We start from the raw sequence: 26,858 nt of genomic DNA, 5'->3' as shown, positions 1-26,858 counted from the left end.
GTGCATTGTGGTCCTGGCGGACTGATCCCCAGCCACAGAGACTGGCAATTGGGACATGGAATGTCACCTCTCTGGTGAGGAAGGAGCCTGAGGCAGCACACCTCCGGGTTGGGGAACGGATCCTGACTGTCGTCTGCGCTTAGTGGCAGTTCAGAGTACCCAGCCTTCTTCGAGTCCCTGGGTGGGGTACTGGAGGGTGCTCCGCCTGAGGACTCTGTTGTCCTACTGGGAGACTTCAGTGCTCATGTGGGCAACAACAGCGAGACCTGGAGGGGCGTGATTGGGAGGAACGGCATCCGGGATCTGAACCTGAGCTGTGTTTTGTTATTGGACTTCTGTGCAAACCACAGTTTGACCATAACGAACACCATGTTTGAATATAAGTGCATGTGGCACTAGGACACTCTAGGCCACAGGTCGATGATTGATTTTGTAATCGTATCACCAGACCTGAGACCATATGTTTTGGACACTTGGGTAAAGAGAGGGGCTGAGCTGTCAATTGATCATGACCTGGTGGTGAGTTGGATCAGGTGGCGGGGGAGGATGCTGGACACACCTGGCGCGCCTAAAAGTACAGTGAGGGTGTGCAGGGAACGCCTAGCAGGGGCCGCAGGTCCGCAAGATCTTCAGCGCACACCTGCGGCAGAGCTTCAACAGCATTTCGAGGGAGGCTAGGGACATTGAGTCTGAATGGACCATGTTCAGCATCTGCATTGCCACAAGATGGTTGGTGCCTGTCATGGTGGCAACCCCCGAACCAAATGGTGAACACCAGAAGTGAGCTGAAGAAGGAGTCCTATCGGGCTTGGTTAGCCTGTGGGACTTTGGAGGCAGCTGCTAGGTACCGACAGGTGCGGCCAGTGGCTGAAGCAAAAACTTGGGTGGTGGAGATGTTTGGAGAGGCCATGGAAAAAGAATTTCGGACCGCCTCGAAGAGATTCTGGCAAACCGTCAGGCGACTCAGGAGGGGAAAGTGCGCTACCTGCATAGTGTATAGTGGAGGTGGTGGACTGCTGACTTCGACTGAGAAAATTGTTGGGCAGTGGAAGGAATACTTTGAGGACCTCCTTAATTCCACTGGCAAGTCATCCGTGGAGGAAGCAGAGTCTGGGAACGAAGAAGATGACCCGCTGGGGCGAGGTCACTGAGGGAGTTAAACAACTCCTTGATGGCAGACCCCTACGGTGGATGAGGTCCGCCCTGAAGGCTCTGAATGTTGTAGGGCTGTTCTGGTTGACACGCCTCTACAATGTTGCGTGGAGATCACGGGAGGTACCTCTTGGTGATTCCCATCTTTAAGAAAGGGGACCGGAGGGTGTGATCCCACTATAGGGAAATCACACTCCTGAGCCTCCCTGGGAAAGTCAATGCCAGGATCCTGGAAAGGAGAGTCCGTCCGTTGGCCTCAGGTACAGGAGGAACAATGCGGTTTTCGTCCTGGTCATTGAACACTGGACCAGCTCTTTATCATCTCAGGGATACTTGAGGGTGCATGGGAGTTTGCCTAGTGTGTTAGTCTACATGTGTTTGTGGACTTTGACTGTGTCCCTTGGAGTGTCCTGTGGGGGTGCTCCAGGAGTATGGAGTGTTTGGCCCATTGCTACGGGCCATTCACTTGTTATACAACCGTTGCAAGAGCTTGATCCGCATAGCCGGCAATAAGTCGGACTTGTTCCTGGTGGGTGATGGGCTCTGCCAGGGGTGCCCTTTGTCCCTGATTCTGTTCGTAATTTTTATGGACAGAATTTGTAGGCATAGCCAAGTGGTGAAAGGCTTTCACTTGGGCGACCTTAGAATCTTTTCTCTGCTTTTCACAGATGATGTGGTTCTGTTGGCTTCATCGGGTGATGGCCTCAAGCTCGCACTGGAACAGTTTTGTAACCGATTGTGAAGCGGAGGGAATGAAGCCATGGCTCTCGGAATAAGGGGGATTGCCCACTCGGGGTCAGGGACAAGTTCCTGCTCCAAGTGGAAGAGTTTAAGTATCTTGGTTGATCTACGTCCCTACCCTCACCTATGGTCACAAGCTGTGGCTAGTGTTATGGCCCTGGGCCTTGGAGGGAGTGAGACTGCCTTTTTTTTTTTCATGCAAATCCAAGTGTGCTATGACTCGTGGGTGATTGGTTTCTGGGAGACCCATGCCAGCCCTCTTTTATGCAGAATGAAGTGTGCCAGACCACGCGGACGATTGGCTGCCTGGAGATCCCATGACACTCCAAGAGAAAATGACTGGCTGTTTGTGTGCACCTGTGGGTATAAAAGGCTGAAGATCCTTCACACTACGGGGACTGCTGCTCAGAAGTGAACATGCAGTGTCCTCGTCTGCCTCGCGTTTCAACTTTGTTTGTCAAACCTGTTCGCTGTGTTGCACTTTGTCTGTTAAACCTGGTATCAATGTTCCCTCTAAGCTGATACCAATTGTGCACTGCTGGCACGGTCTCTGCGCAGAGAAAATCTGCGTTGCGCACAAAAAACCCCAAAAACCTCACCCGAATTGAAATGAAAATTAATACTTTAACAATTCTAATCCCATACAGGAGCAGCCAGTCACTTACTGACTAACACTGCAAAACAGAATTCAGAATCAGAATCAGAATTCTGATTCTGATTCTGATTCTGAATTCTGTTTTGCAGTGTTAGTCAGTAAGTGACTGGCTGCTCCTGTATGGGATTAGAATGATGTCACCTTATCCCATAGTCCAGCCAATGATGCGATTCACACTCGTATAAATGCTGCTAATCAACGTCGTTGACAGGCTATGACAACGTCCTTATGTGTCGACACTGTTTTAGCTAGCAAAGCGGCTGATGAGGAGTGAAGCCACGTTAATGACAACGTGTACAACCATTGGAGATGTGAGCAGGACAGACGGAACAATTGACGGAAAAACTGTGGACTTTATACCAGTTTTTAAATTGTGTTGATAGACCACGTAAAACCAGAGTTATGATAAAAATGTTTGTTTTTTTCCTGAATACTATAGTTGTTTATATTTACTGCGGGAAGAAGTGGTAAAAACTGTTTTATGAGGAAAATGCTCAAAAGCTCCGCCTATGAGCAAAAACAAAACCAAAAAAACCCCAGCCTTTCCTATTGGTCGAAAAATGTACAATGTCGACCAATCAAAAAATGATATGGCAACATGGCATGTAGTTGTTTAGGAAGGGAGGAAGTTTTAGGAGTGACGGCGGTGTTTTGAGATGTGGGAGATTTGCGACGTTTAGCGCAAATCTTGTGTAGTTAGTGTGTAGTTAGTGTGTAGTTAGTGTGTAGTTAGTGTGTAGTTAGTGTGTAGTGTAGTCAATAGTTTTGTTTTGTGTCAGAACAATGAGGCGACTGCTGAATGTTACAGGTGTTACAGTAGTGATACATCTCCTGTTGTCAGGCCTGCAGGTATCAGGCTGTTGTTCTCCTTCATCTCATAGTGGACAGAATTTTTTTTTTTGGAGTGGCACAAATAATTTGTGTGGCATCAAATTTGATGCAGAACAGCTGATTGTTCAGTAAATAGTTTGAAATGTTTATTTAAAAAATGCCTTGGCTGCATTTTTAGGTAAACAGCTGCAAAAAACTTTGTTGTTTGCATAACTCAGTTACTTTTTTGAAGAAGTGACTATATAATTAACTGCCCAACATTGGTCATTATTTACTATTTATTTACTGAGTTACAGGACTCTCTCCCAGACCACAGACTCATACTCATTATACCAGTCAGAGCTTTATAAAAAAAAAAAAAAAGAAAGTTGTATTTTCAAAATTGGAGTTCAAGTTATTTTTACTTCCAATAGTGTTAACATACTACACAGGTCATGATTTGAGGTCTTCTTTTTAATTTTCACTGTACGTGGGCTAAAGCAGTTAATTAAAAGTAGTTTAACATAAATGTAAATGCTCCAATTTGATTATTTTATTAAACCATGTAACTTGGATGGATTCGATGCTGGTGTGACCACAGTGCATACGTCTACGTTCACTCAGACACATGAAAAATTAGAGGGAACATTGCCTGGTAAATAGCTGAACTTAGTTTCATTAGAATTTTGTGATGCTGGCTTGCCTTTGTTAACCCTTAGCTTTTACTCTTGACTGTTTTTTTCTTTATGTATTTTGCCCAGTGGTCTGTTAAACAGCCCTGTTGGTTTTCCATTTAAAGTTTGTAATAAAACCTGTTATTTTACTCAGTTTTTGTGTGGGGGTTTGTGTATGTTACTCCACTCACACTAGTGACCAAAAGAATCAGATTGCAGGTACAGAAATGGGCTTCCTCTTAAGGGTGGCTGGGTCTCCCTTAGAGATAGAGTGAGAAGTTCAGCCATCTGGGAACGGCTCAGAGTAGAGCCAATTCTCCTTCACATCGAAAGGAGACAGCTGAGATTTTTCCTTCCCACTGTCGCCAAAGTGCTTGCTCATAGCGGGTCATATGATTGTTGGGTTTTTCTCTGTATCTATTATTGTACGATCTACTGTACAATATAAAGCGCCTTGAGGTGACTGTTGTTGTGATTTGGCGCTATATAAATAAAATTGAATTGAAATTGAATTGAGGTGGTTTGGGCATCTGACAAGGATGCCTCCTGGGCACCTCCTGGGTGAGGTGTTCTGGGCATGTCCCACCAGGAGGAGGCCCCGGGCAGACCCAGGACACGCTGGAGAGATTATATCTCTCGGAGATATAATCTACCCTGCAACCGTACCAGTGCCTCGAGTGAGGGTGGCTGGGACTCAACTGGTCTGGGATCGGGAACAGGGACTCGCACTTGTACCTGTTCCTCAGGTGGGGACAACGGGCACCCAGTCGTCACCTGTGCCAGTCCCAGCTTCCAGGATAAGGGCAGCCATGACCCAGCTTTTCCTTGCACCCTTACCAACTCCTCGGGTGGGAGTGGCTGGTGTCCATGTACTTGTGTCATCTTAGTCTAATACGTAAATGTTTCAGATCATCAAACAAATTTAAGTGTGAGAAACATACAAGGAAGGGGGCAAACACTTTTTTACACCACTGTATCTTTACAAACTCAACCTTCCATCCTTCATGAAGGTGTTTGCATTGTTTTAAAAGAACTTGTCATCCAATTATCACACTTGAATGCAAATGCACTTTTTTCTTAACTTTTTAGGACTGTTCCTTAAAGTGAATAGTTTGATGTTAAGAATGCAAATGCCTGAAGTTCCTAATCTTTGCAATTGTTGTCTATGAATTACTTTGTCAGCTATAAATGTGTTGAAGAGCAAAAGCAGTCAGCTCCATAGTTAGTTCATGGACATCCATGTTCATTTCTAAAAGTTGATTCTGTTCATCTGGACGTAGCGTTTTCAGTGGGAGAAACGTTTCGTCACTCATCCAAGTGACTTCTTCAGTCTCAGCTGACTGCAGGTTTCCCCACTCTTATAATGACTGAAACCAGCCCACTGAAGGAACAATGGGCTTTTTTCTTTCTGAAATAAATATTATATCATTGATGTCATGTGTAACCTCAGTAGCTCAAAAGAGAACACAGAGAAGGCTAATGGGAAAGTTTGGCTATGGGAGGAAGTACAAAGAGAGCAGGTGATTAGCTGGGCTTACACAGCACATCAGCCTCCTCTGCTTAACTCAAACTGACCTCATTAAATTTTTTTCAATCAGGCCTCTCAGTCTTCTGTTCTCATTCATTCAACCACAATGATACTTACTTGAACTTCTTCTTTGTCTTATTTCACTGTCTTATTTACTACAAACATTATCGTGCTTCAGCTGTCATATTGCTCTCTTGCTTAAAAGACAGCATCAGGGAACTACAGCACAAAACCTTTAAAATGTAGACTAGTGACAACTCTAATCATCTGAACTGTCAGCACTGAAGTGATATCATCCGATTTTAAAATGCTATTTGCTTAACATTAGGTTTCAGGAATTTAAAAAAAAAAAACACCTGACCTGGTCATTGTATCCCGACATTTTCGCTTTGCTTGAGCTTTCTGCCTAATTATCTAAGCCATGCTGACTAGTAATATATTAGTGATATAACACATCATACATGTGCTGCAGTCCTAAACTTGTCTAGACATTATTCAGTAGAGGCTCTTCCATTTAAACAGTCTCTAAAATTTGAAATGTACCGTCTCAGTGACGCTAAAAAACTAGTTCATGCATTTATTACTTCCAGGCTGGACGACTGTAATTCATTATTATCAGGAAGTCCTAAAAGCTCCCTGAAAAGCCTTCAGTTAATCTAAAATGCTGCAGCAAGAGTCCTGACAGGGACTAGAAAGAGAGAGCAGATTTCTCCTGTTTTGGCTTCCTGTTAAATCCAGAATTCAAAATCAAAAAGATTATGTAGTTTAGTTAGTCGTAGTTTTTCCTTCTAAGTGAAGTATACTCCCGGTTAAGATTATCAATGAACACAGAGCACGAGATGAAAAGGTCCAGAAAAATAAAATCATTAAAGAACTAAACTGTCTAATTAGTTATCTTGGTGTTTTTTTTATCTTGTGGTTACAGATGTATGTGTTAGGTTCTATTGTGTTTTTTTGTTTTTTACTCATTCTAAATAATGTTTTTATTAATCCATGTATGTATTTATTATTTTGTGGTGGTGAGGAGGAGTGTAATGGGTCTGTGTGGTCTAAACCCCTCTCTCCAAAGCAAATTTCTCCCAAGGGAGACAAACAGAGAGACTATGACTTTTGGGTCCTCCTCTTTTTTCCACACGATCTGCCATTGCATATCATGACACTACCTTACAATATAAAATGCCTTGAGGCGACTGTTGTTGTGATCTGGCGGTGTATAAATAAAATTGAATGGAAAAGAGCCCATGTAAGAATGCATGCGTGAGAATTCAATATTACAACAAGAAAGCCCCTAGAGTTTATGAGTTCAAATGCTAGAGTAACTTTTATCATAACCACCCCAGCCATGTGGAAGTGATGCTGATCATCCACTGTACTGAATTTAGAGAAATGCATTAAAATGTACTTTAGGGAAAATATTTACATACACACTTTTGCATGTCTGTGTTTGTGTCCATGCATCCTCTCTGTTAACTATGGGAAATCCCAGAGCAGATTCAAATGTAGGTTAACTCCAGTTAAACATAAAAATAAAACACACATGAACACAGCCTTTTACAGTGTTATCCTTGTGGGATTTCTGGTTCATTGTTTCATTGCTGCAGTTCATAAAAAACTGCAGTTGTGCACATAACTATATCTCAAAGCATTTTCGTGTGTGTGTGTGTGTGTGTGTGTGTGTGTGTGTGTGTGTGTGTGTGTGTGTGTGTGTGTGTGTGTGTGTGTTAGATTGCACTATGGTTTATTAGACTGTGGGTTCTTGTTTTCAGTGGACTGCCTCTGAAAACAGACCAGGACAGCGACTAAACCAGAGCACATGATGGAAACAGCTCCTTAACTGAGCAATTTTAACAATTTATTCCATGACACAATTTGGAGTTTTTCATTTTCTCATTTTCATGATAAAGCATTTATCTTTTTATTTGTTAAATTATACACAACGTTGTTTAATAACAGTGGTAATAAAAAGTTCTTTTCCCTGACTGATCCCTGTTAAACCAATAGCCTACATTGTTTCTAGAGGAACTTTGTGTGTGTGTGTTTGTGTCTTAGTTTATTAACTATACCCCCTCTACACAAGCATTATCTACAACAGCTTTTGGACTGATTAATGTGGAAGTGCCTCTGAAACTTAATTTAAGATGGAATTGTCATGTTCAGAATAACATGGCTGTGGTAAATGGAAGCTTGTCCTACAACTCCACAAATGGAGGTCAGATAACTGTCATGTCTGCAGAGAAGACAGAGGAGCTGATTCATTTTGCTCAGAATTTTATCATACATCTGAACAGTATTCCCATATGAAAGCAGTGTGGCTATTTCTCATAATGTACCAGCCAAGTAATTAACATGTAAACAAAAAGAAACACGCGATGATTAAAGAATGGAGAAAAAAGAAAAGTGAGAAGGTCTAAAATAACAGGGTGTAAGTCCATGAAATGTTATTTTACTTTCATATATCATACCATATTCATGTGTGCCCAATCAGATGCACATTTGTGGTATTTAGTGCACACTAAGTTCTGAACAACTGAACAACTCATCCCTGGCAATTGTTGTTGTTGCAGTCTCTCACCCTCATTTTGAACCATGTTTTATGACAAATGCTCATACACCTGGGGAACCAACCTGGCCTTCACCTTGTCTGCTCCAGCATAATACCCACTCTGATAATAAGGTCGATAATAAAATAAAATAAATAAACAAAACAAAGATTAACAAGAGGAACCTACAGAGTCCCATAATGCTCCTCTTGACAAAGTGAATGTGCTTGGCACAACAGAGCATTCAGATCATGATTCTGCTTGATGAAACTGCCGGGCAGGACAGTTTAAACAAAAGAAAAACATGATCGGCCCAGTAGAGGTAGCTCATCTAAAGCCCATACTCCACAAAATGTATCTCCCCTTCATAAGGCTTTTCAACCGATGAGTGTTTATTTTATGGAACCAAACACAATATGAAACAAAAACCTAAGTAATCAACCAAAAGTTGACAATTGGACTTTATTTCCAGGATAGTCATAACAAGTGTAGACAATGATTGTTAGGTGCACTGCATCTGTAGAAATGTACAGTGGAACCCCGGCTTACGAAGACCCCACTTAACGGCAATATTTCTGCCCGTGGTTCGGCCAAATGTCCGTGTAACGAAATCCGCTGGCTGAGCCCAGAATGCCCAGAATGCCTTCTGAATCATGTGATAACTCCTTGGCTTTCGTACTTGCGTTTCGCTGCTCCACGTGAAAGACGTATTGTTGTTGCAGTGCTATTTTGTGTGCTTTTCGTTTGCAATTAGCCTATCGTTCATTCATAATGGGGCCAAAAAAACTTCATGCAAGTGATTCGAGTGAAAAGAAGAAGCGTAAAGTGCTCTCGATGGAAACAAAGAGAGAAATTATAGATAAATATGAGCGAGGTCCTCCACCAAGAACTTCATCTTCAGCCAGCATCGCCTCACTCAAAAGGCGATGGAAATAGGTGCCTCGACTCATGAACACTTTGACTTACGAAAGACCCTCTGGAACGAATTTATTTTGTAAATTGGGGTTCCACTATTTCTAATCTTCCTAAAATTCTCATTTGTGACTTGTGACAAAGCGTGAATAACTTCTGGGGGGAAAATTAAAAAGAAACAATATATATCCTTCATGAAATCATCTCTGTCGATGAATAGTGATGTCTTTCTGTTTCTGGGGATTTTATGCTATGGCAATCTTTGTCCAGGGGGACCTTTTAAATGCCAACGAGAAACTATGGTTCTCGTGGACCCTTTCTGTCCCTCAGTGTCAGGTTGGTTAAACTTACTGACAACCTTGGTCAGAATATTGAAAGGCTATGTTCATCACAGCACTCTTCAGGTGTGGTTTTGCAATAATATGCCTCTTTTTATAAAAGGTGTGACAAATCTGAAAAGTGAGAAACAGATGCTAACCCATGACCAAAGATTCAAGTGATCCTGAAAATTCCTGTTTGGTTATGATAACATGAAAGATATGGCATTGTCTAACATCTTTATAGTTTTATGACAGAGCCTTTAGTGGTCACAAATGTAGCTTCACTATAGCTTTATTGTAGGCAAAATTTGGTCTTGTTCTGATCCATTTTGACCTTAATATGAATATTTTATAGATATCATAATTGGGCTTCTTAAAGCTTTGTGTGATATTTCACCGTAAGTTCCTTCAGATTTAACTGTACATGGGAGAGGGGCACAAGTGTCACCTACCAGCTGAGATGGTTAAAGCCACCTCCCATAGTTCTAGACTGGACTGGAAGGCAAGATCACTAGTGATGTGCGATACCACTGATTTTCCAAGTAAAATTCAGGGTTGTATCGACGATACTGATCCAATACCAATACTTTGTACAAAACGTATTTTATTTATTGTATCGTTTCTTGTAGCTCAAATTATAGCTTCATAACGATTACGGGACATCAGATTACTTGTTCTTATCGCTTGACAATGCAGAATTATCATATAGAAATAAGAACCTGAAGTTGTGCTATTTGAACACCTTGCCTGCCTGCAGCACTTAAGGACTCCGTGAGAGACGTCTGTCTCGCCCTAGCAGCACCTGTCCGTCTCCTCCTCTTCAGTTCACCTCAACATACGCTCGTCATATTCTGTGATATGATTTACTGTGAGGTGCTTGATGAGGTTAGTGGTGTGGCCACAACACCTCACTGTCTTGCCACATGTATCGCAAACCATGTCTCGGCTGTTTGTGGAGGTAAAATACGTCCACACATGACTCGATTTACGATCAGTCATTGTTGTGAGTGCGCAGGCCAAGGGGCTTGTTAGGTAATAAATATATGATCTTAAATGCTTATATGCTGATTTATATAAGCGAGGCCCAGACTTCAGTGTAAAACTAGGTTGCAGGCTGACAGGAAATTACATGCTTTTGCAGAGCGTGCTTTTGCAGCTAGAAAGTGAAACCAACTCGGCTGTTTGATTGAAACTTGAAGTGTGACGTAGAGAGCAAGTATATAAATGACTAGGCTTCCGTTTGTGCTTCAGACCTGGGGTTGTGTGTTTTGTGTTCAGGTCTCCATATCCCAGATATGTATAATAAGGATCATTTTTTTTAAGTAAAAAGACCACTTTTGAGCCGTGTCTTTCTTGGCCCTAAAGAATCCAAAAGAACCAAATTTAATACTTGGTGCCAGTGACCCGGATTCTTGTGCGGCTGAGGGGACTAATATGGACCTTAAGGTACGATCTGATATGAGGCGGACAACAGACCGGTCTAAAGGAGTATATGTAAGCGCAAGCCTGTAGAAAATTGTGCACATTGGATGAATTCTAAATTGGTGTGTTATGTGTGTGTTACGTCAGCCAAGAAAAGAGATTAGATTAGGACATTTGGTCAGGGAATTTTATTCCCACATTGATTATAGGGTGCGACCCGAGCATCAGATAATAAACTGGCAGTTAGAGTCCACAGTGATGCTTCCAGAATTATTTAAAGTACTTAGGACGGGAAGTTGGACTTCCTAGGGGTGCAAAATGTTCTAAGTGTTATGACTCCATCTTGCGGCGGACGCGCTGCAATTTCCTGCAGGTGACAGGTTTAATTCAGGTGATACCCGCGACAGGTAGGGTTAATCAGTGGTCAAGCACCACTTTTCTTGCACTGTTTGACCGACAGGGGCGGGGCCCCCGGGCATGACCATTTTAAACGTGGCTCACATGTAAGCTTTACGTAAAGCTTCAGGCACCAGCAGGACGCTGGGCGTTCATGAGGTACATGTCGAGCTGCGGGAAGCGCTTATAGATTAAGATAGGACTTAGTAATCGGGCCGCTGTCCCGGACAGATAACGGCTACAATTGACCAGCAAGGTGGGCGAACCTCTGCTTAGATGCTTTTAAATTAGTCGAAATGGTAGGATGACTAGTACTAGAGGAAGATGAAGCGAAGTTGTGATATGGTAATGGAAATAATTTATCTTGGCAGGCAGTGGCAATTTTTGTTCTATATAAATGTGTGAATGTATAAGTGAAGTGTAAAATTGTTATTTGGATGAAAGATTAAAGGTGCACATTGTGTTGAGAGAAAAAGGGCATGGTGTGTGTGTGTGTGAGACAATTTATTTTATTTTATTTTATTTTATTTTTTAAGGAAGTTCAGGGAGGAGTGTAACATGCTGATGAAAGTATTGTGTGGATGATGCTACAAACTGAGCTGAAAGAATGGTCCTGATGTCTGAAAGAGCTCTGCTGAGCACGTTGAAGACTGTGATGTGAATGCTTGCAAAACCAAAGAGTTTAGTATATTTAAGTGTGTGTGCGTGTAATAAGGGTGCATTGTTTTTAGATCAAGACTTAGAGGGTGTGTAGACTGTAAATACAAACAGGAAAATATGAGTCTGCGCGGCTGTGTGTGTGACAGGAAGCTGTGTGTGTGACAGGAACTTTGCATGCCCATAAAAGGAAACTGGCTGGTGTGTGAAGTGTGCACCCAGAGAGAAACAGACGAGTTAAAATCCAGGCAGAGGAAGCTAATGGATGTTTTAAGAAAAGAAATGAAAAGGATATTAATTGAAGGTTTTAGTGTGTCAATACAGGTGGACTCTACTCAACCTGAAAACATGAGTACAGCGGCAAAATGATAGATTAACAGAATTGGGAGGAAAACAGGCCAGACTTTGGCTTAACATTTGACAGCTTCACCTCTCATTGTCTCCTTATCCTGAGAAGAACATCGTGTACTTGAAGAGTTAACAGCAGGCAAAAAGACAGTGCAACTGAACTATAACACTGACGACTCCAGCAGAGGCATGTAAGAAAACATTTGATGGAACATGCACTCTGAACTCTAAACAACTGTGTGGAAGCACTAGACACTGATTTTAAGATTTGCCATGCTGGGAGTAATCCTCAAAGGAAAGACTGAAAAGATCAAGAGAGAAGGAATGGAGAGAAGAAACAGCTGATTTGGGCCTGTGTTGATCTGCGAGGCCCCACAGGAAACTGTGAGAACAGTGAGAGGTGAACCTGGACGTGATATAGTGAATGTATATGGGAAAATTGGATTGAAGGCTGAACTTATGAAGGTTTAGAAATGTTCACCACATCACAACAATGAGGTTAAAAAGGTAAAAAAAACACATATACAAATGGTTACATTTGAGATTATTTTTGGGGAGAAGCAGAATTGAGATAGTTTGAATCCACAGCTCAGTGCAAAGAGGCATGAGTTAAACCTGATGATAAAATACGTATGCAATGAAGAAGCAGCTTACACTCCATTAACATGACCACATAACATGAACGCAAGGAAGAACACGCTTACATTTATCAAGGTGAATACATGAAATAAATTGGTTTTTTTGCAGGAGAGAGAGAAGTGAGTCGTTTAAGCACTCATGATAATAATGAAAATGTCTCAGTTTGTCATTTTTAGGTGTAAAGCAGACCTGGATCAATTTTCCACATGCAGTGGTCAGAAGAAAGTTATAGGTTAACATCACTGGAAACCTTCAGGCCAAGTTTCTGGTTGAATTGGCTGAAGACAAGGAATGCTGTTATTTAAGGTGGGAAATCAAAATTTGGGTTTGCAAACTTGGGGAAGAGAAAACTGACTGGTTAAGTGGGAAAATTATGAAGGAGTCTGAAACACTGCAAAAAGAAACATACAAAATCACACACACACAGAAGATGCATTAACCTTACAACTACGAGAGAGCTCATGAAGATTAGACGGCATGTTGAGCCTGTGAGTCTGTTTATCAGTGTTAAAATAGTGTGAACACACTTAAACCCTGAAGTTGAGGAATAACTCAGGAAAGTTTCATGACAAGAGAGTGACATTGATGAAAATGAAAAGTGATTAAAAGCTTAAAGTAGTTTTAAAACAGTGAATTGGAAGTGCTCTTGTGTCGAGTGAACAAAACAAGTGATTACTCTAGGAAGGAAATAAAATAATTTAATAATGTGGTAAGATTTAAATCTGTCTTTCTCTTGTCATGGTAACTCCTTGAGATATGACTCAGTATGCAAATTAGCTGAAATGAGTGGTGAGAAAGAAGCTTCCTGTGTGTCTGTGTGACTGAGGCTTTGAATGGAGGAAACAGAGCAGTGACTGAGGAGGATTATTTGGTGAAAGATATAATGGTAAAGTAACAGGATAACTAAATAAGGTGGTCAGGTCTGTTCAGAAGGGCAGATTTGGACAAGAAATGTATAATTTAGTGAGGACACATTGTTATAACGGGTTTACATGTTATGCTAAATCTAAGTATGTTAAAGCGCTTAAAGGGGAACATTACTGTGTGCAAACTGTGGCTTTTAACAAGATTTTTTTGTGTATTTAGCCGGTGAAATTATGTCAGTGACCTCGGACTCTCAGGACGCTGTGGAGTCTGAGGCCGCTGAGATATGATGTGGAGAAAAATGAACAGAGGGAGTGATTTTAAGTCTGATCTCAGACTATGTGAGTATTAATTAAACCAAGAGTAGGGCAAAGCTTTGTGGCCCTGAAGTTCTAATCCCAACAACATATTTATACATTAATAAGCAAAGTTGTTCTGTGTTTAAGATCTTTGGGGTTGTTGTTTGAGTGACGGGGTGATTGTGTCAGTGCGGTTTGGGTTGTTTTCTTATTTTAATAGAGGGAGTTTAAACATGGACATGTCTAGAATTGGGCCCTTTGAAATTGTAACAGTGCACTTGATGAGCTAATAATCAGCTCTCTTTTTTCTCATTTTTTGTAAGCAGGCCTGCAAGATTGAATTAACAGCGCTGAAAAAATTTTCGGGACAGCAAATATAAGGTGAGCTTTTCCAGATTACAACTGGCTGAGGAGAAGCCACACGTGTTTTTCACTTTTCCTTGGAAAACAAATCAAAAACAGTTACTTAAAACCACCATTATCTTCTACTAAGGGTTGCAAAACACAAAGGTTTACTTGAAATTGATTCAAATGTCTTTAACCATTTCCACGTTTAACTTATTACATGTATGTACACCCCTAAGAAGCTTCTGTGCCCCTTCATAACTACCAAGATGATCATAATAAGCTTTTTCAAGAAAAGTTGCTCTAACTATGTAAACAAATCATTATCAAACCATCAGTTTATTCATGAAAATGAATGCTTGTTAAAATGTTACTTTACTTTTTAATTTTACTGAACAGCACACCGGTAGAAAAACCCAATTTAAAAACACTTGTTTATAAAAAAACAAAACAATGAGAAACAATGAAAACCTCAGCAAACTAAGAAGGTTTTTATTTAAAAAAAACTTTTAAATGTTTATTAACCTAAACTAAAACAAACTTCTAGTAAAGGTTTGTGTAAAAATTGTTGTACTTCTCCAAAACATTAAACACATTTGCTCACATCTATAATGTTAGGCTCAAAATCAAAAAGGGCTGGCACTAAGTCTTTGGCTTCTCTAAACCTAAATATATGAACTTTGGCTGCTCATGGATCTGGGAAAAATCCCTCCAATCCCAGAATTTCTAGGAAAGCTGTTATAAAACGTACTTACCAGAATCTTTTACATAAATGACCATAATAGTGGACAAAACTTTATTTTTCCAAAGAAAAAAAATAAGAATGGCATTTTTGTTTGGGATGGGCAACCTCACAGTCTTCGCAGATTTTGAATTATTTAGTTAAATTTTTTTGAATTATTGCATTAATAACATATTTATCTGTCAGTTCGATAAGCTCTAAAATCATGGTTGGGAGTAGACTACCTGCCTCTTCTCAAGCATTAACATTCCCAGAAGTCTGCAGTTGCTTCTGTGGGTTCAGCGGTCTATACGTGGGGTTTTCAGATGCCCACATTTTCCCCAACTGAAGCCGTGTTTCAGGCCCAAAGATGTCTCCATAAACCCTGTATGCTGAAAATCAGGCTGAAGGTCTGTTACATGGGAGTATCATCGCCCCCCCACCAGCTTTTTAATATTGATCAGCAGCAGCCCCACATAAATGCTTTGTCATTGATCAATGTTATGAACATCCCCTCTTTGAAATGAGAGGACTATTAATTTGTTTGTTTATTTGTGTTTTTGCAAAACACTTAAGAGTTACATGGAACAATGCCTAATAATTATTTAATGAAATTTAGTGACAGTAGGGGAAAGGGCGCTAATGCTGGAAGTGAAACTAAACTCTCCAATCTCTGTCTGCTTTGGACTTTTTCATGTCCAAACAAACACAACAAACACACAGTGTGTAAACTGTTAGGACCTCCTAGACCAGGGGTCTCAAACTTAAATGAACTGTGGGCCACTGCTGACACTGTCATCTCATGTGAGGGCTACTTCAGTGTTCAAGTAGTACAAAAAACCCAAACAAACAAGAAAACAATCACAAACATTTCCAAAAATGTAGTGTTTTCTTTGTTTGTTTGTTTTTATTTCAAATATTGTATAACAAGACAAAACTGCAAACGTGAACGCATTGTTTTTGCCTTACTCTTAACTAACTGAAGTCTTTCATTGAGCTACCAAACTGAAAACACATCGGTCCTCTCTTTCTGCCCACACACGTGGCAGCACTTCTGCTATCATTTTGTTCGTATGTAACAAAATCAAAATGCAGACATAAGTGTACACATTAGTTTTGGACCGTCTCACTCAACTAACACAGACAATCCCTCAGCATGTTTGTACTCTCTGCTCATGTTACCTTCATATTAAATCATGTTTTGCTTTTAAAAGAACTTATTTGAACATTGCAGTTAATTCAGTTCAATTCAATTTTATTTATATAGCACCAAATCACAACAAAAGTCGCCTCAAGGCGCTTCATAGATACAGAGAAAAACCCAACAATCATATGACCCCCTACATTTAGTTAAATTACTTATTGAGTAATTAAGTTACTTTTCAGACACAGTAATTAGATAAGTATTTTAAATACAATATTGATTAAGTAAATAGTAATTAATTACTTTTTTAAAGTAACACCCTTGTACTAGAAGCTACAGTGAGGTTGACAAATAAAAGACCACAATAAAGCTATTAAGTTGTCTGCCTTGCCAGCATGTCACCCCACATAACTAACCACAACAGACTGATTACAAAATAAATCCTATTAGCTATTTTTTCTACCAGTCTTGAAATCAAAATCTTTTATATTTTTGTGATAGCAAAAAAAAAAAACAATAAGTAAATTGTGTGACACTTCCACAGCAATGCAGAACAATTTTCAACGCTGCACAAAATTCCCTCTAGTTTCCTCCAAGCCAGGATTTTTGTGAAAATGGGAAAATATATTACCTTGGTCAAACAAAGGTCACCTCAGTGATGCACTTCAAAGCTTCACCACAAGACACCACTGACCTTAAAGCAATTCTTCAGCATCCATTTTCCCTTTATGAGTGATATTTACTCTTCAGCAGCATTTGAAGTGATTAAATCATATCACAACAGATTTCAACAAACAGTACAAAGAGATTCACACTTTTTCATTAACATAAAGGCTCAAAGCCAAGGACTGTAGGGTTTTCTCCCAGTGGTCCCTTGTATGGAAAAAAAAAGGTAAAAAATTCCCTACCCGTGCTGCTCTGGATGGTCCTGACGGTGGTTGCAGATGTACGTGGTGGGGAGGACGGTAACAGAAGCAGTGGTCTCCCTCCTTCTCCTTCCTCCTCCCCACAGCCCTGGTCAATCGCTCTTACATAGCTGTGGCTCCGCATCCGGAAGCATCCCGGCATAGGCAGTGTGTCCATGGTGTCCATGCTGTCCATGGCAGCCTCCATGGCCTGAGACTGCATCTCACTGTACACCTGCTCACACACCTGCTCAATCTGCCCATTTACTTCCACCTCACTCAGCTGATGGAAATCAAATGAAGAAAAGGACAAACAGAGGGAATAATTTAGAGTTTAGATTTAGAGGACAATGAGGAAACCTCTATACAAATCAATTTCAAATCACTGAAATTATTAAAGTATCGCATGGTTCAGGGTAGTATTGTTGATCCTGCAGAAAAGTTTATTTGCTGCCACTTTTAAATGGCAGTGCAATCAGTAGAACAGTTGCCATGGGTGCAGCGATTGATTGGATGTTTAACACCATTACTGTTTAACCATGTGAGATCTAAGTCATCACTTGTGATGAACCCAACCATAACCTAGTCTAAAGTCTTAAACTAGTTAATCACAAAAACCAAAATAACCATGTTAACCGATTTACATCAAAACTATAGCAATAAAAAAAATCTGTTTTCCTTTCCTCTAAAGGAAACATCTAACCTCTGGGAGGTTAGGTGTGGGTTTAGGACCTAATGATGACTGTGATCACCATTGCTTGTGGAGCAATGGGTCTTTTACCACATGCTACCACTGGGTAGGGAATCTTCCCACCATATGGTGCATTTGACATCCATGGCAAAAGATACTCCTTCAAGGTTTAACGATGGGGCTCTAAAGAAAATTTAGGGTATTAGATCCTTAACATGATATACAGTTTGTGAACTATGAGCATGACTCTTGGTGGGAAATGGCAGTTTGCTAACTTTCGTGAAGATGTGAACCAGAAGCAGAGGAGAGTTGCAGAAACAGCAGGCTGAAGTATGCTGAAAAGGAAACAATGGAAGCAACATGAAAGACATGTATGTGTGCGCACATGTGTGTGTGCAAGCATGTGTGCATCAACTGCAAGGGGAAATAAAACATGGATCATCTGCAGAATCCCTAGAGCTGTCGGGTACTTTTTCACACTCTCATTTCGAGTACTGCATTTGGGTCCTACTCCTGTCGGCCATGTAGCCAGTCTTGACACCAAGTGCCTAATGATACAAAAACACAGATTCTTTGCTAAGTTTAGACAAAACATCAGTTCATCTCTTGGGTTAGGTGCCTTGTTTTGTTTGAACTATTTGAGTATAAACGAGTGAAAAAGCAGACAATGTCCAATGATAAACATTAAAAGATCTCCAGAAAGCCTGAAGAACTATTGCTCAAGACAACTTTTGAACCTATGAAAAGTCAGCCAGTGGAAAAATATGTCCACGTGTCCGTGATGTTTTTGTAACAGCAACAGTGAGATCCTAGGAAACCGCAATGGTATACAGTAATGGAATTAGGATGTGTCAACCTTCAAAGATGAGTCTTTGATGGTTTGACATCAAAACTGTTTGATGTGAAATGACTGAATAGGGTATACAGTAAATATAAAGACAGCAGTGATGCCAACCAACCTGACTGATGGTGCTCATGGCTCTCATGTAGCTTTCATTGCGTGAGCGGTATTGGGGTGAGGACAGCAGTGATTTGGGGTCGAGGAGGGTTTTGGGGTCCAGGGTGTCCAGGCTTCTATTGATTGAAACCTCACTCACCGCACGCAGGTAACTGTGGCTCCTGATCTGCAGTTTGGGGGAGTGCTCAGCTGAAATCCTGCAAACACAGGTGTTATATACAATGTCTGACTGTTATAGGTTGACTTGTTTCCTTTCACCAACTACACTAGATACACACACCTATGTACACAGATAACCTCATATAGGTGTAAGCATGCAAACACACAATATAGACACAGGCCTTAGGGAGACGCACACGAGAGACAAGCACATACCAATGGACACATAACAAACTTCTGTCTTTGGACACGTTTAGAGGCTTAAGAAATCTTTCTGTTTTCTGTAAATAGAACTGAGCCTAACGTACACATGTCAAGGTTAGGATAGGGGAGCATGTGAGACATATGTGGACCCTGCGACTTGGAATATTTTTGGAAAGGAGACAGCAGGTCTGAGGGGAGTCGAGGTCAGGAGACCCCCAGCAAGAGGAGGCTCTCTTAAATATAACCATATGTGGCATCAGATGCGGAGAACCAACAGGTATAAATGTAAAGGTAGAAAAGCTGTGTCTTTGTCTGACTCTGTAGCATGGGAAAGAGAAGACGTATGCGTGAATAAATATCTCAAACCACCTTGGAATAATCTTCATTGTCTAAACCACCATCATGCCACTCCCTTTAGACGTGGCTTTGGCAGATGATCTGCCTCCATCTCACCCATCCCCAACATCCTCTTCTGTCAAACCAACGCTCTGCATGTCCTCCTTCACTGCATCCGTCTATCTGTGTAGTCTCTGTCTTTGACTCCTGCCTAGCAGCTCCATTTTCAGCATTTTTATCAACTATCCCTTCTCAGCATACTTTCAAACCATCACAGCCTAACTTTCCCTCCAAGCCAGTCACCCTAAGCTAATATTATGCAATTTATTTGCAATACAAAATGACAGATGATATAAGAAAAATTACACATGATGTAGTAGATTTCTTTAAGAAAGAAATTTCAAAAAGTATCTTAAGCACTGTTATCACCTGTTTCATAATGTCTAATAAGCTTCATACAGTTGAGCATAATCACTACATGACAGAAACACAAGCTTCATCTCTCTCTTAATAAAAATAGTTTACATGTATGCCTGAATAAAAACAAACAGGTGAGATGTTGGAACGCTTTTATTTTTATCTTAATAAACACTCTAAACTTACAATCGACAGCTGGGGTTTACAAGAGAACTGAACTAATATTTAAAATATAATCTGATCAATTTTGGAGCCTTTATGATCTTCATATATCAACATGCTGTTTTTGGATTTGATGGAGAGCATTAACAAGCCGCTAGCTGCAAATAATCATGTGCAGTTTCACATGATTAACAGACAAAGAAGACATATTACTGATGCAGAAACAGTTTTCAACAGGCCATGAGCAAACCATGGTGCTCACTGGATAGTTTCAATTTTGGATCATTCTTTGTAAACTCTATCCCAGTAGTTTCTGAAATACTCAGGCCAGCCCATCTGGCAATAACAGACATGCCACGTTCACTTCACAGCTGTTTGCCAGTAGTGCGAGTTTCAGTCATTATGCAAATATGTTGTTTAAAAGGTTGGGGAAACCTGCAGTCAGCTGAGACAGAAGAAGTCACTTGGATGAGTGACAAGACGTTTCTCCCACTGAAAACGCTACATCCAGATAAACAGAACCAACTTTTGTGGATTTCCTTACTTGGATGGTTGAGCATGCATCAAGACACTTCGTATTTGGAGTTTTGTAAACATTTTATTGAATTAAATGATTGGAACAGGTGTGCCCTTGTAGAGAAACAATTGTCTAGGAAATCACCATCACAAACTATAGACACATCTGGGGTATAAGCTGCTGTCCTTGAGGGGTGCAACCTGAACTCTACTTAAGAAACTCCTAAGCTGCTTAAAAATACTCTTCCCCACTCCTAACATTTTTTGTCTCTTTGTTTGTTTTACCTTTTTCCAGGGGTGTCAAACTCCAGTCCTCGAGGGCAACCCCTAACTCTACTCAAGCGAATTTAAGTAATTGTAAGTGAATGGCTGAATTGCCACCTCAGCATGCAGTCAAGTTCTATAGAGTTTTGCTAATGACCTACTAATTTTATTCAGGTGTGTCGCAGCCGGGACAGTTAAAAGTTTTAGCACACCGGCCCTCGAGGGCTGGAGTTTGACACCCGTGCTTTCGAAGCAAGATGCTTTATCATTACCACAATTTGTTCTTAATTTTCAGGTGAAATTCGACGATTTCTTGTTCTCACTATGTGCAACTCTTACTAATGGAAGCCTTTGCAAGTACAGGTCCTTCTGTTTCTTATAGTATGTCACCCATAAACCAATGAGGAATGGAGGGGCTTACTGTAGAGTGGTCATCTCAGTCAGTGATGGCTGTGTGGCTTTCAGGTAGCTGGCCCGCCGAGCTTGGATCTTGGGAGAGGGCTTGGGACTTCCATCAGAATCTCCGCTGTCATCCTCAGCCATGGCTTTCACATAGCTGCCGCTTCTCATCCTCCGACAGGGGATGTCATCTTCCTTCCCTAGAGGAGAGAAGCTGCTCCATTCATCCTGAGGTACCTGATGACCACACCAAGAGGACAAAGAACAGTGTTAGGAGGATCTGCTCCACTGCTGTTCAAGTCCCAGCCACTACACTGACTAACTAAACTGTCCTGATGGTACATGAAACCAAGCTAGCATGCAGAACAACATTTAATACAATAAAGAACAAAACATATTGACCAAAAACACAGTTGTACTACACTGATGGATAGCATTTCCTTTTTATATCTCTCTCTAACACACATCATCCATACAGATTTCTCTCACTGCAGTAGTACAGTCTGTTGGGTAATCAACATGGGACAATATGTGTAGAGACTGGTCTGGCATTTCTCTTTGGCCAAACCACGCATCTGTCAACACAGAAGTGTGCTAATGCATAACATAACAGAGTGTATATGTGCCTTTAAGTGCATGTGTGTTTGTATGTGCCTGACCTGAGGGCCTGCTTGCTCACTGAGAAGAAACTGTAACACAAAAAAATAACTGGGCAAAATATGCAAATTTACAAAAAAGAAAGAATCTTTCTGAAATCAAAATATTAACAATGGTTTGTAATATTGTTTTAAAAGTGCTGAGGATGCAGTAGAACTTGACTGCATGCTGAGGTGGCAACCCCTAACCCTGTTCAAGGAAATTTAAATAAATGTAAGTGTTTGGAAAAATGTACCTCTCTAGCACCATGTTCATCACTCATGAGCTGCTGTAACATGAGTAGGTCTTGCTCATGATCTACTAATTTTATTCAGCTGGGACACACGTAAAAGTTTCAGGACACCGGCCCTTGGGGACTGGAGTTTGACACTCCTGGCCTAGCCAGTCGAAACAAGTCCTTTTGTCCTTATTTAATACTCAGTCTCACATACAACTCAACATAAACCATTTTCTTTGCCTTTGTTACCTCTTTCTTTGCCGTACACCTAGCCTTTCAGTACTCCTTTGTACTTTCTTCAGCTTCCTTAATATCCCACGTTTTCTTTGCTAACCTCTTCCTTTGAATACTTTCTTGTACTTCCTCATTCCTCCTCTAAATCTCCTTGTCCTCATTCTTCTGTCCAGAGGATGTACGAAACAGACTTCCCCGACCTGTTTAGTTTCTGATAACTCTTCCCTACCACCCAGAGTCGGTCTCAACTCCTCCCTGAACTCTGTGAAACATTCTTCTTTCTTTGACTTCCACCATTTCATCCTTGAGTCTACCTTTACTTTCTTCCTCTTCGTGATGTCCAAAGTCATCCTAAAGTCTACCATCTGATGTTGCACACCTACATTCTCCCCTGACACGACCTTGCGGTCTCCTAACTCTTGCAGCTGTAATTTACCTTCGTGCACCACCCTCTGTTCATCCCTCTTCTGTAAGTGTTCACCACAGTCATCTCCACAATATTTACAAAATCCAATACCATCTGTCCCTAGCATCTCTCTTATTAACACTATACCTTCCAAACACCTCCTCAGACCTCTATTCATTTCAACTACATTAACTGGGTTACATTTTAACTACTTCATTTTAACAAGTTCATTGGAATCTGCTCCAATTACCACTCTCTCTGCCCTTGGGACTCTCTCTACTACTCTCTACCACTTCATTCATTCAACCTTAGTCTTTAGCCAACAGTAGGACAGTTTCCACCAGCACATTGTTGGCCAACAGCACCGGAGGTGGTCATTATTAACCTGGGCCTGAACTGATAATAACACTATGTTAAGGAAAGATATAGCACCAAAATGTCTCAGGCAAAGTGAATAACATTGATTGTTGCATTAAAATGCGATGACATCTGAAGTAGGGGTGTGCAGACCCAGCATACCTCTGCATTGCACAAGCGCCTGCTGTATCAAGGAAATGTGCACATGACTTAGAGTTCAAAGCACTGACCTGGTGACACCCACCAATGTCCCTGTGCCAGAGGTCAGAGGACATCCAGAATGTGTGCCCCAAATGTTGTCAACAAATCTTTTGGTGGCGCAAGCGGGAGCTACACAATATTAGGTAGGTGGTTTTAATATTATGGCTGGCCAGTGTAGATGTAGTGTGGCGCTGCATGAAACTTGTGTTTACCACCTTCACATTTAAGACCAGAGTGTGAGAATTTGAAAGACAATAACAGAGACAGACAGCAGGAGAAATGTACTGCTACTCTGACTAATTATATATGAATCACACAGGGAAAGAGGCTGAACAGATCTGCTGAGCTAAATATCTCTCTCTCTCTCTGTATGTGTGTGACGTCAAAGACACACAAATGAGCAGTTTGGCTAAAAAAAGAGAATGCGAGGAAAGAACCAGCTGCAGTCAGCAGCAGCAGTGCTTCTCACCCACGCACAGACTTCACTTCCAGTGCAGCTCAACACTCATTCTGCTGTAATGGCTGAGGAATAGTGAATTGCTGCAGTTGATAGTTTAGACTGCGCTTAATGCAGATGCTGCTTGTCAGAAATGTGATGCGTCTCTAAGCATTTACAATGAAATCACTAACATAATAAATGAATAAAGAAGTCCCTGTTCATGTGATTCCGTGACTCAATATGTACTGCGTGTCCTAAGCATCGACTGTGGTGTTTTTTTTTTACTGCGAAATGTAGACTGTTTCCTTGGCAACACTGTTTTGATAGATTAAGACAGCAGTATTAGAAATAACAGGTACTGTAACAGTGCAAGCAGCACCCAAGCTGAACAGAACATACAGCCAAGAGGAATGGAGACAGCTTTAATGTGCTCTTTTGACACAGCTAACTGAGCAGCTCTGATAAGCTGTTTGTAGCTGATACTTAACAGCAAGACTTTGCATGTAAGACAAACGTAGCTTTTCCTCAGTTTCCCAGTCATGCTAATCTTTTGCCCTTGTCTCTAGTTTGGTTTTGACTTGATTCGGCTTGTCTACGCTCATGAAGCACATTTGTAATCTTCCTTATGTGAAAGTATTGTAGCTATGCACGAATATTAAATTCAAGCTGACTTAGTCCAAAGTTCAAACAGGAGTTCCTGTAAAATCCCACTTATTATCTGTGAAATCTAGCTCAGCAGGAAATGTCACCCGTGTGGACTAGGTCTGGGTATTGCACTACACAAAATTATATTTTTTAAAAAGACACAAGCAGAACTTTCATGAAAACTGCTCCCCTTTCTAACAAACCTATAGGAAGATGGTGCACTGAGGTCATATACTGTTTAAAGTGCATAGCACACAGCACTGGATAGTGGCCCTTTTTATGAATAGAAGAGATGGACAATGAGCTCAGGGAGGCTGACAATAGCCAAGTGATCAGCAGTAGCTCAACAATCAAGGTGATGTTTAGCCCATTTCCACAGGTTAAATTAGTAGCATCATTTCATTCGGATTCATAATGAATTAAATCTGCCTCTCTAGAATTTCATGTTGTATTTCCACAAATATTGACACTTGCAACAAACACGTGTCTAGCCGTGTACAAGCTTGCACTTTTGTGTTGGATCCATTTGTGGGCATCCATCGTCATTATCAATTTGGAAAATAGGAGAATCTTTCTAATTGTTGTTTTGGGGTTTTTTGTTGTTTTTTTATTAGACCATAATGTGATCATGCTAGGAACATGCTCTTTAGTTCAAATGTGAGGGTGTGGGGAGGGCACAGTGAAGAGTGCAGAACAAACCAGTGAGGCATCTGGACAAGTTGTTAGAACTTAAGGTACAAAAAAATAAAGCACCATAAACATCTTATAATTGAGTACAGTTTTAGCTGTTATTTATCCAGGTATGCTACCTAATTATGGTCAGCTAAGTCTTTCATTGTTGCATGTCGATGAGTAAACTTCATGCTGGAAATGAGAAATAAACTCCCACTGTTTGTGTTCCTCTCTCACATACATGTGCTCGTATTTTATTTATTTCTTTTCTCCACACTCCATAAAGCACAATGTGGCTTTATGGAGTGTGGATAGTGCTACACTAATGGCTACACGTTAACCTCTACAGCAGGGTGTGGTTTGTGGTTCAGCTGCAGGGGAGGGGTGGAACAGCGGGCTCTGGGGACAGTGCCAGGGAAGGCTGGCTGGCACAGCTTTATCCATTACACTAACTATGCCTTCTCTATTTCGGTAGTCGCCAGGGCTCAGAGAAGGGAGCTGTATGGTGTGTGTAAGCTGGAGAGGGCAGCTGCAAAGCTGCGTGTGCTTCATTGTAAATAAAAATCACTGACATCAAACTCCCAAGCATCGGGTCCTTCTTGCTACAGTTGTGCCGAAACCCAGCTCAGTATGATGGATCAGCAGCCAGTCCGGGCAGTGGAGGCATTGGCACAGATGGTGGGAGAGTTGGCAGTGATGCACCAGGAGCTGGAGGTGGTGCTGAATAAACTGCGGGTCCAGGCCGAGTGACAGACATTAGATGCAGCTGCTGTCAGGCGAGGCCCAGGTGGCCACCCTCAGCCTCTCCACCCAGGCAAGGGCCTCGTTTGAGAACATCTGGGGTTGGGAGACAGGCCCCTCACCTACGCCAGGTGGCTGCACGATGCCACACACTGCAGGCTGCAGCCCAACCCCATGCTGAAAGAGGTGTGACTGCTGGATGTGGTAGTGCATGAACAGTTCGTGAAGGGGCTCTCAGCAGAGCGGAGTGGGTCGGCTATCACTGGCCAGCGAGCCTTGAAACTGCCGTGACCCTAGCTGAAGATCACTTGGTGGTGCAGCTGGGGCAGTCCCGAGAGTAGCTGTGGCCAGTGGAAGTCGACCAGTCCCGCCCCTGAGGAAAAGATTTCATGACAGGACACATTTGCCAGGATTGCCCAGTAATGGAGGTGGGACAGATGTTCCTTCTGACACCGTCCTCCGGTCCCAAGAGAGACAGACTGCATACTGGTAAGGTGCCAAGGGAGTATATGCCAGGCCTTGGTGGCCTTGTGGTCCACCAAACCCTAGTTAGTCCAGGGGCATTACTGGAGGCAGAGTGGGTGGTGGTTAGGTGTGTGCATGTGGACATTCATAAATATCCCATGGGACCGGTTGAAATTAATTATGTCAGGCACAACACATAGACTGAAGGCTGTAGTTAGCTCAAGCCTGATGCACCCTTTGAATTTTGGAACAGATTGGATCGAGTTCAGTAGATTAATGGGGCAGTGCGAATGTGGCCAGTAGGGACATGCAGGGTCTGTTGCTGTGCTCAGCAGTGATGTGAGGTCATCTAACGCTGACTCTGGGGAGGAGGAAACAGCGGGGCCTTCATGGGAGAACCCACCAGTTCTGATAATTCCCTGGAGGATTTTCCAATGGAGCGGTCTTGTGACGCTATTGCGATGACCATGTCAAACCATGCCATGGGCGACCGTGGCTCAGGGGGTTGGGAAGCGTATCTGTAACCGGAAGGTCGCCAGTTCGATCCTCGTGCTCTCTGTCCTGGTCGTTGTGTCCTTGGGCAAGACACTTCACCTACCGCCTACTGGTGTTGGCCAGAGGGGCCGATGGCGCGATATGGCAGCCT

The 26,858-nt window shown here is 41.7% G+C and overlaps 1 protein-coding gene across 2 annotated transcripts in view; it reads right to left on the bottom strand.

Annotated features, from left to right (window-relative positions):
* LOC146688394 (disks large-associated protein 1-like) overlaps positions 1-26,858 on the bottom strand; it is a 166,405-nt gene that overhangs the window by 40,049 nt on the left and 99,498 nt on the right. For both annotated transcript variants that reach the window (XM_085438640.1, XM_085438639.1), the window contains exons 4-6: positions 21,201-21,415; positions 18,723-18,918; positions 17,076-17,355 (exon numbers count right to left, since the gene is read on the bottom strand). In XM_085438640.1, coding sequence (XP_085294766.1) covers positions 17,076-17,355; positions 18,723-18,918; positions 21,201-21,415 — 691 coding nt within the window. The remainder of the gene's footprint in view (positions 1-17,075; positions 17,356-18,722; positions 18,919-21,200; positions 21,416-26,858) is intronic.

Source organism: Copadichromis virginalis, linkage group LG18 (assembly GCF_057382275.1).
Source record: "Copadichromis virginalis isolate Kocher_CV1m ecotype Utaka linkage group LG18, C_Virginalis_male_GT1.1, whole genome shotgun sequence".
Lineage (NCBI taxonomy): Eukaryota > Metazoa > Chordata > Actinopteri > Cichliformes > Cichlidae > Copadichromis > Copadichromis virginalis.
The sequence above is the reverse complement of the archived record's forward strand: the minus strand, read 5'-3'. Positions and strand labels throughout refer to the sequence as shown.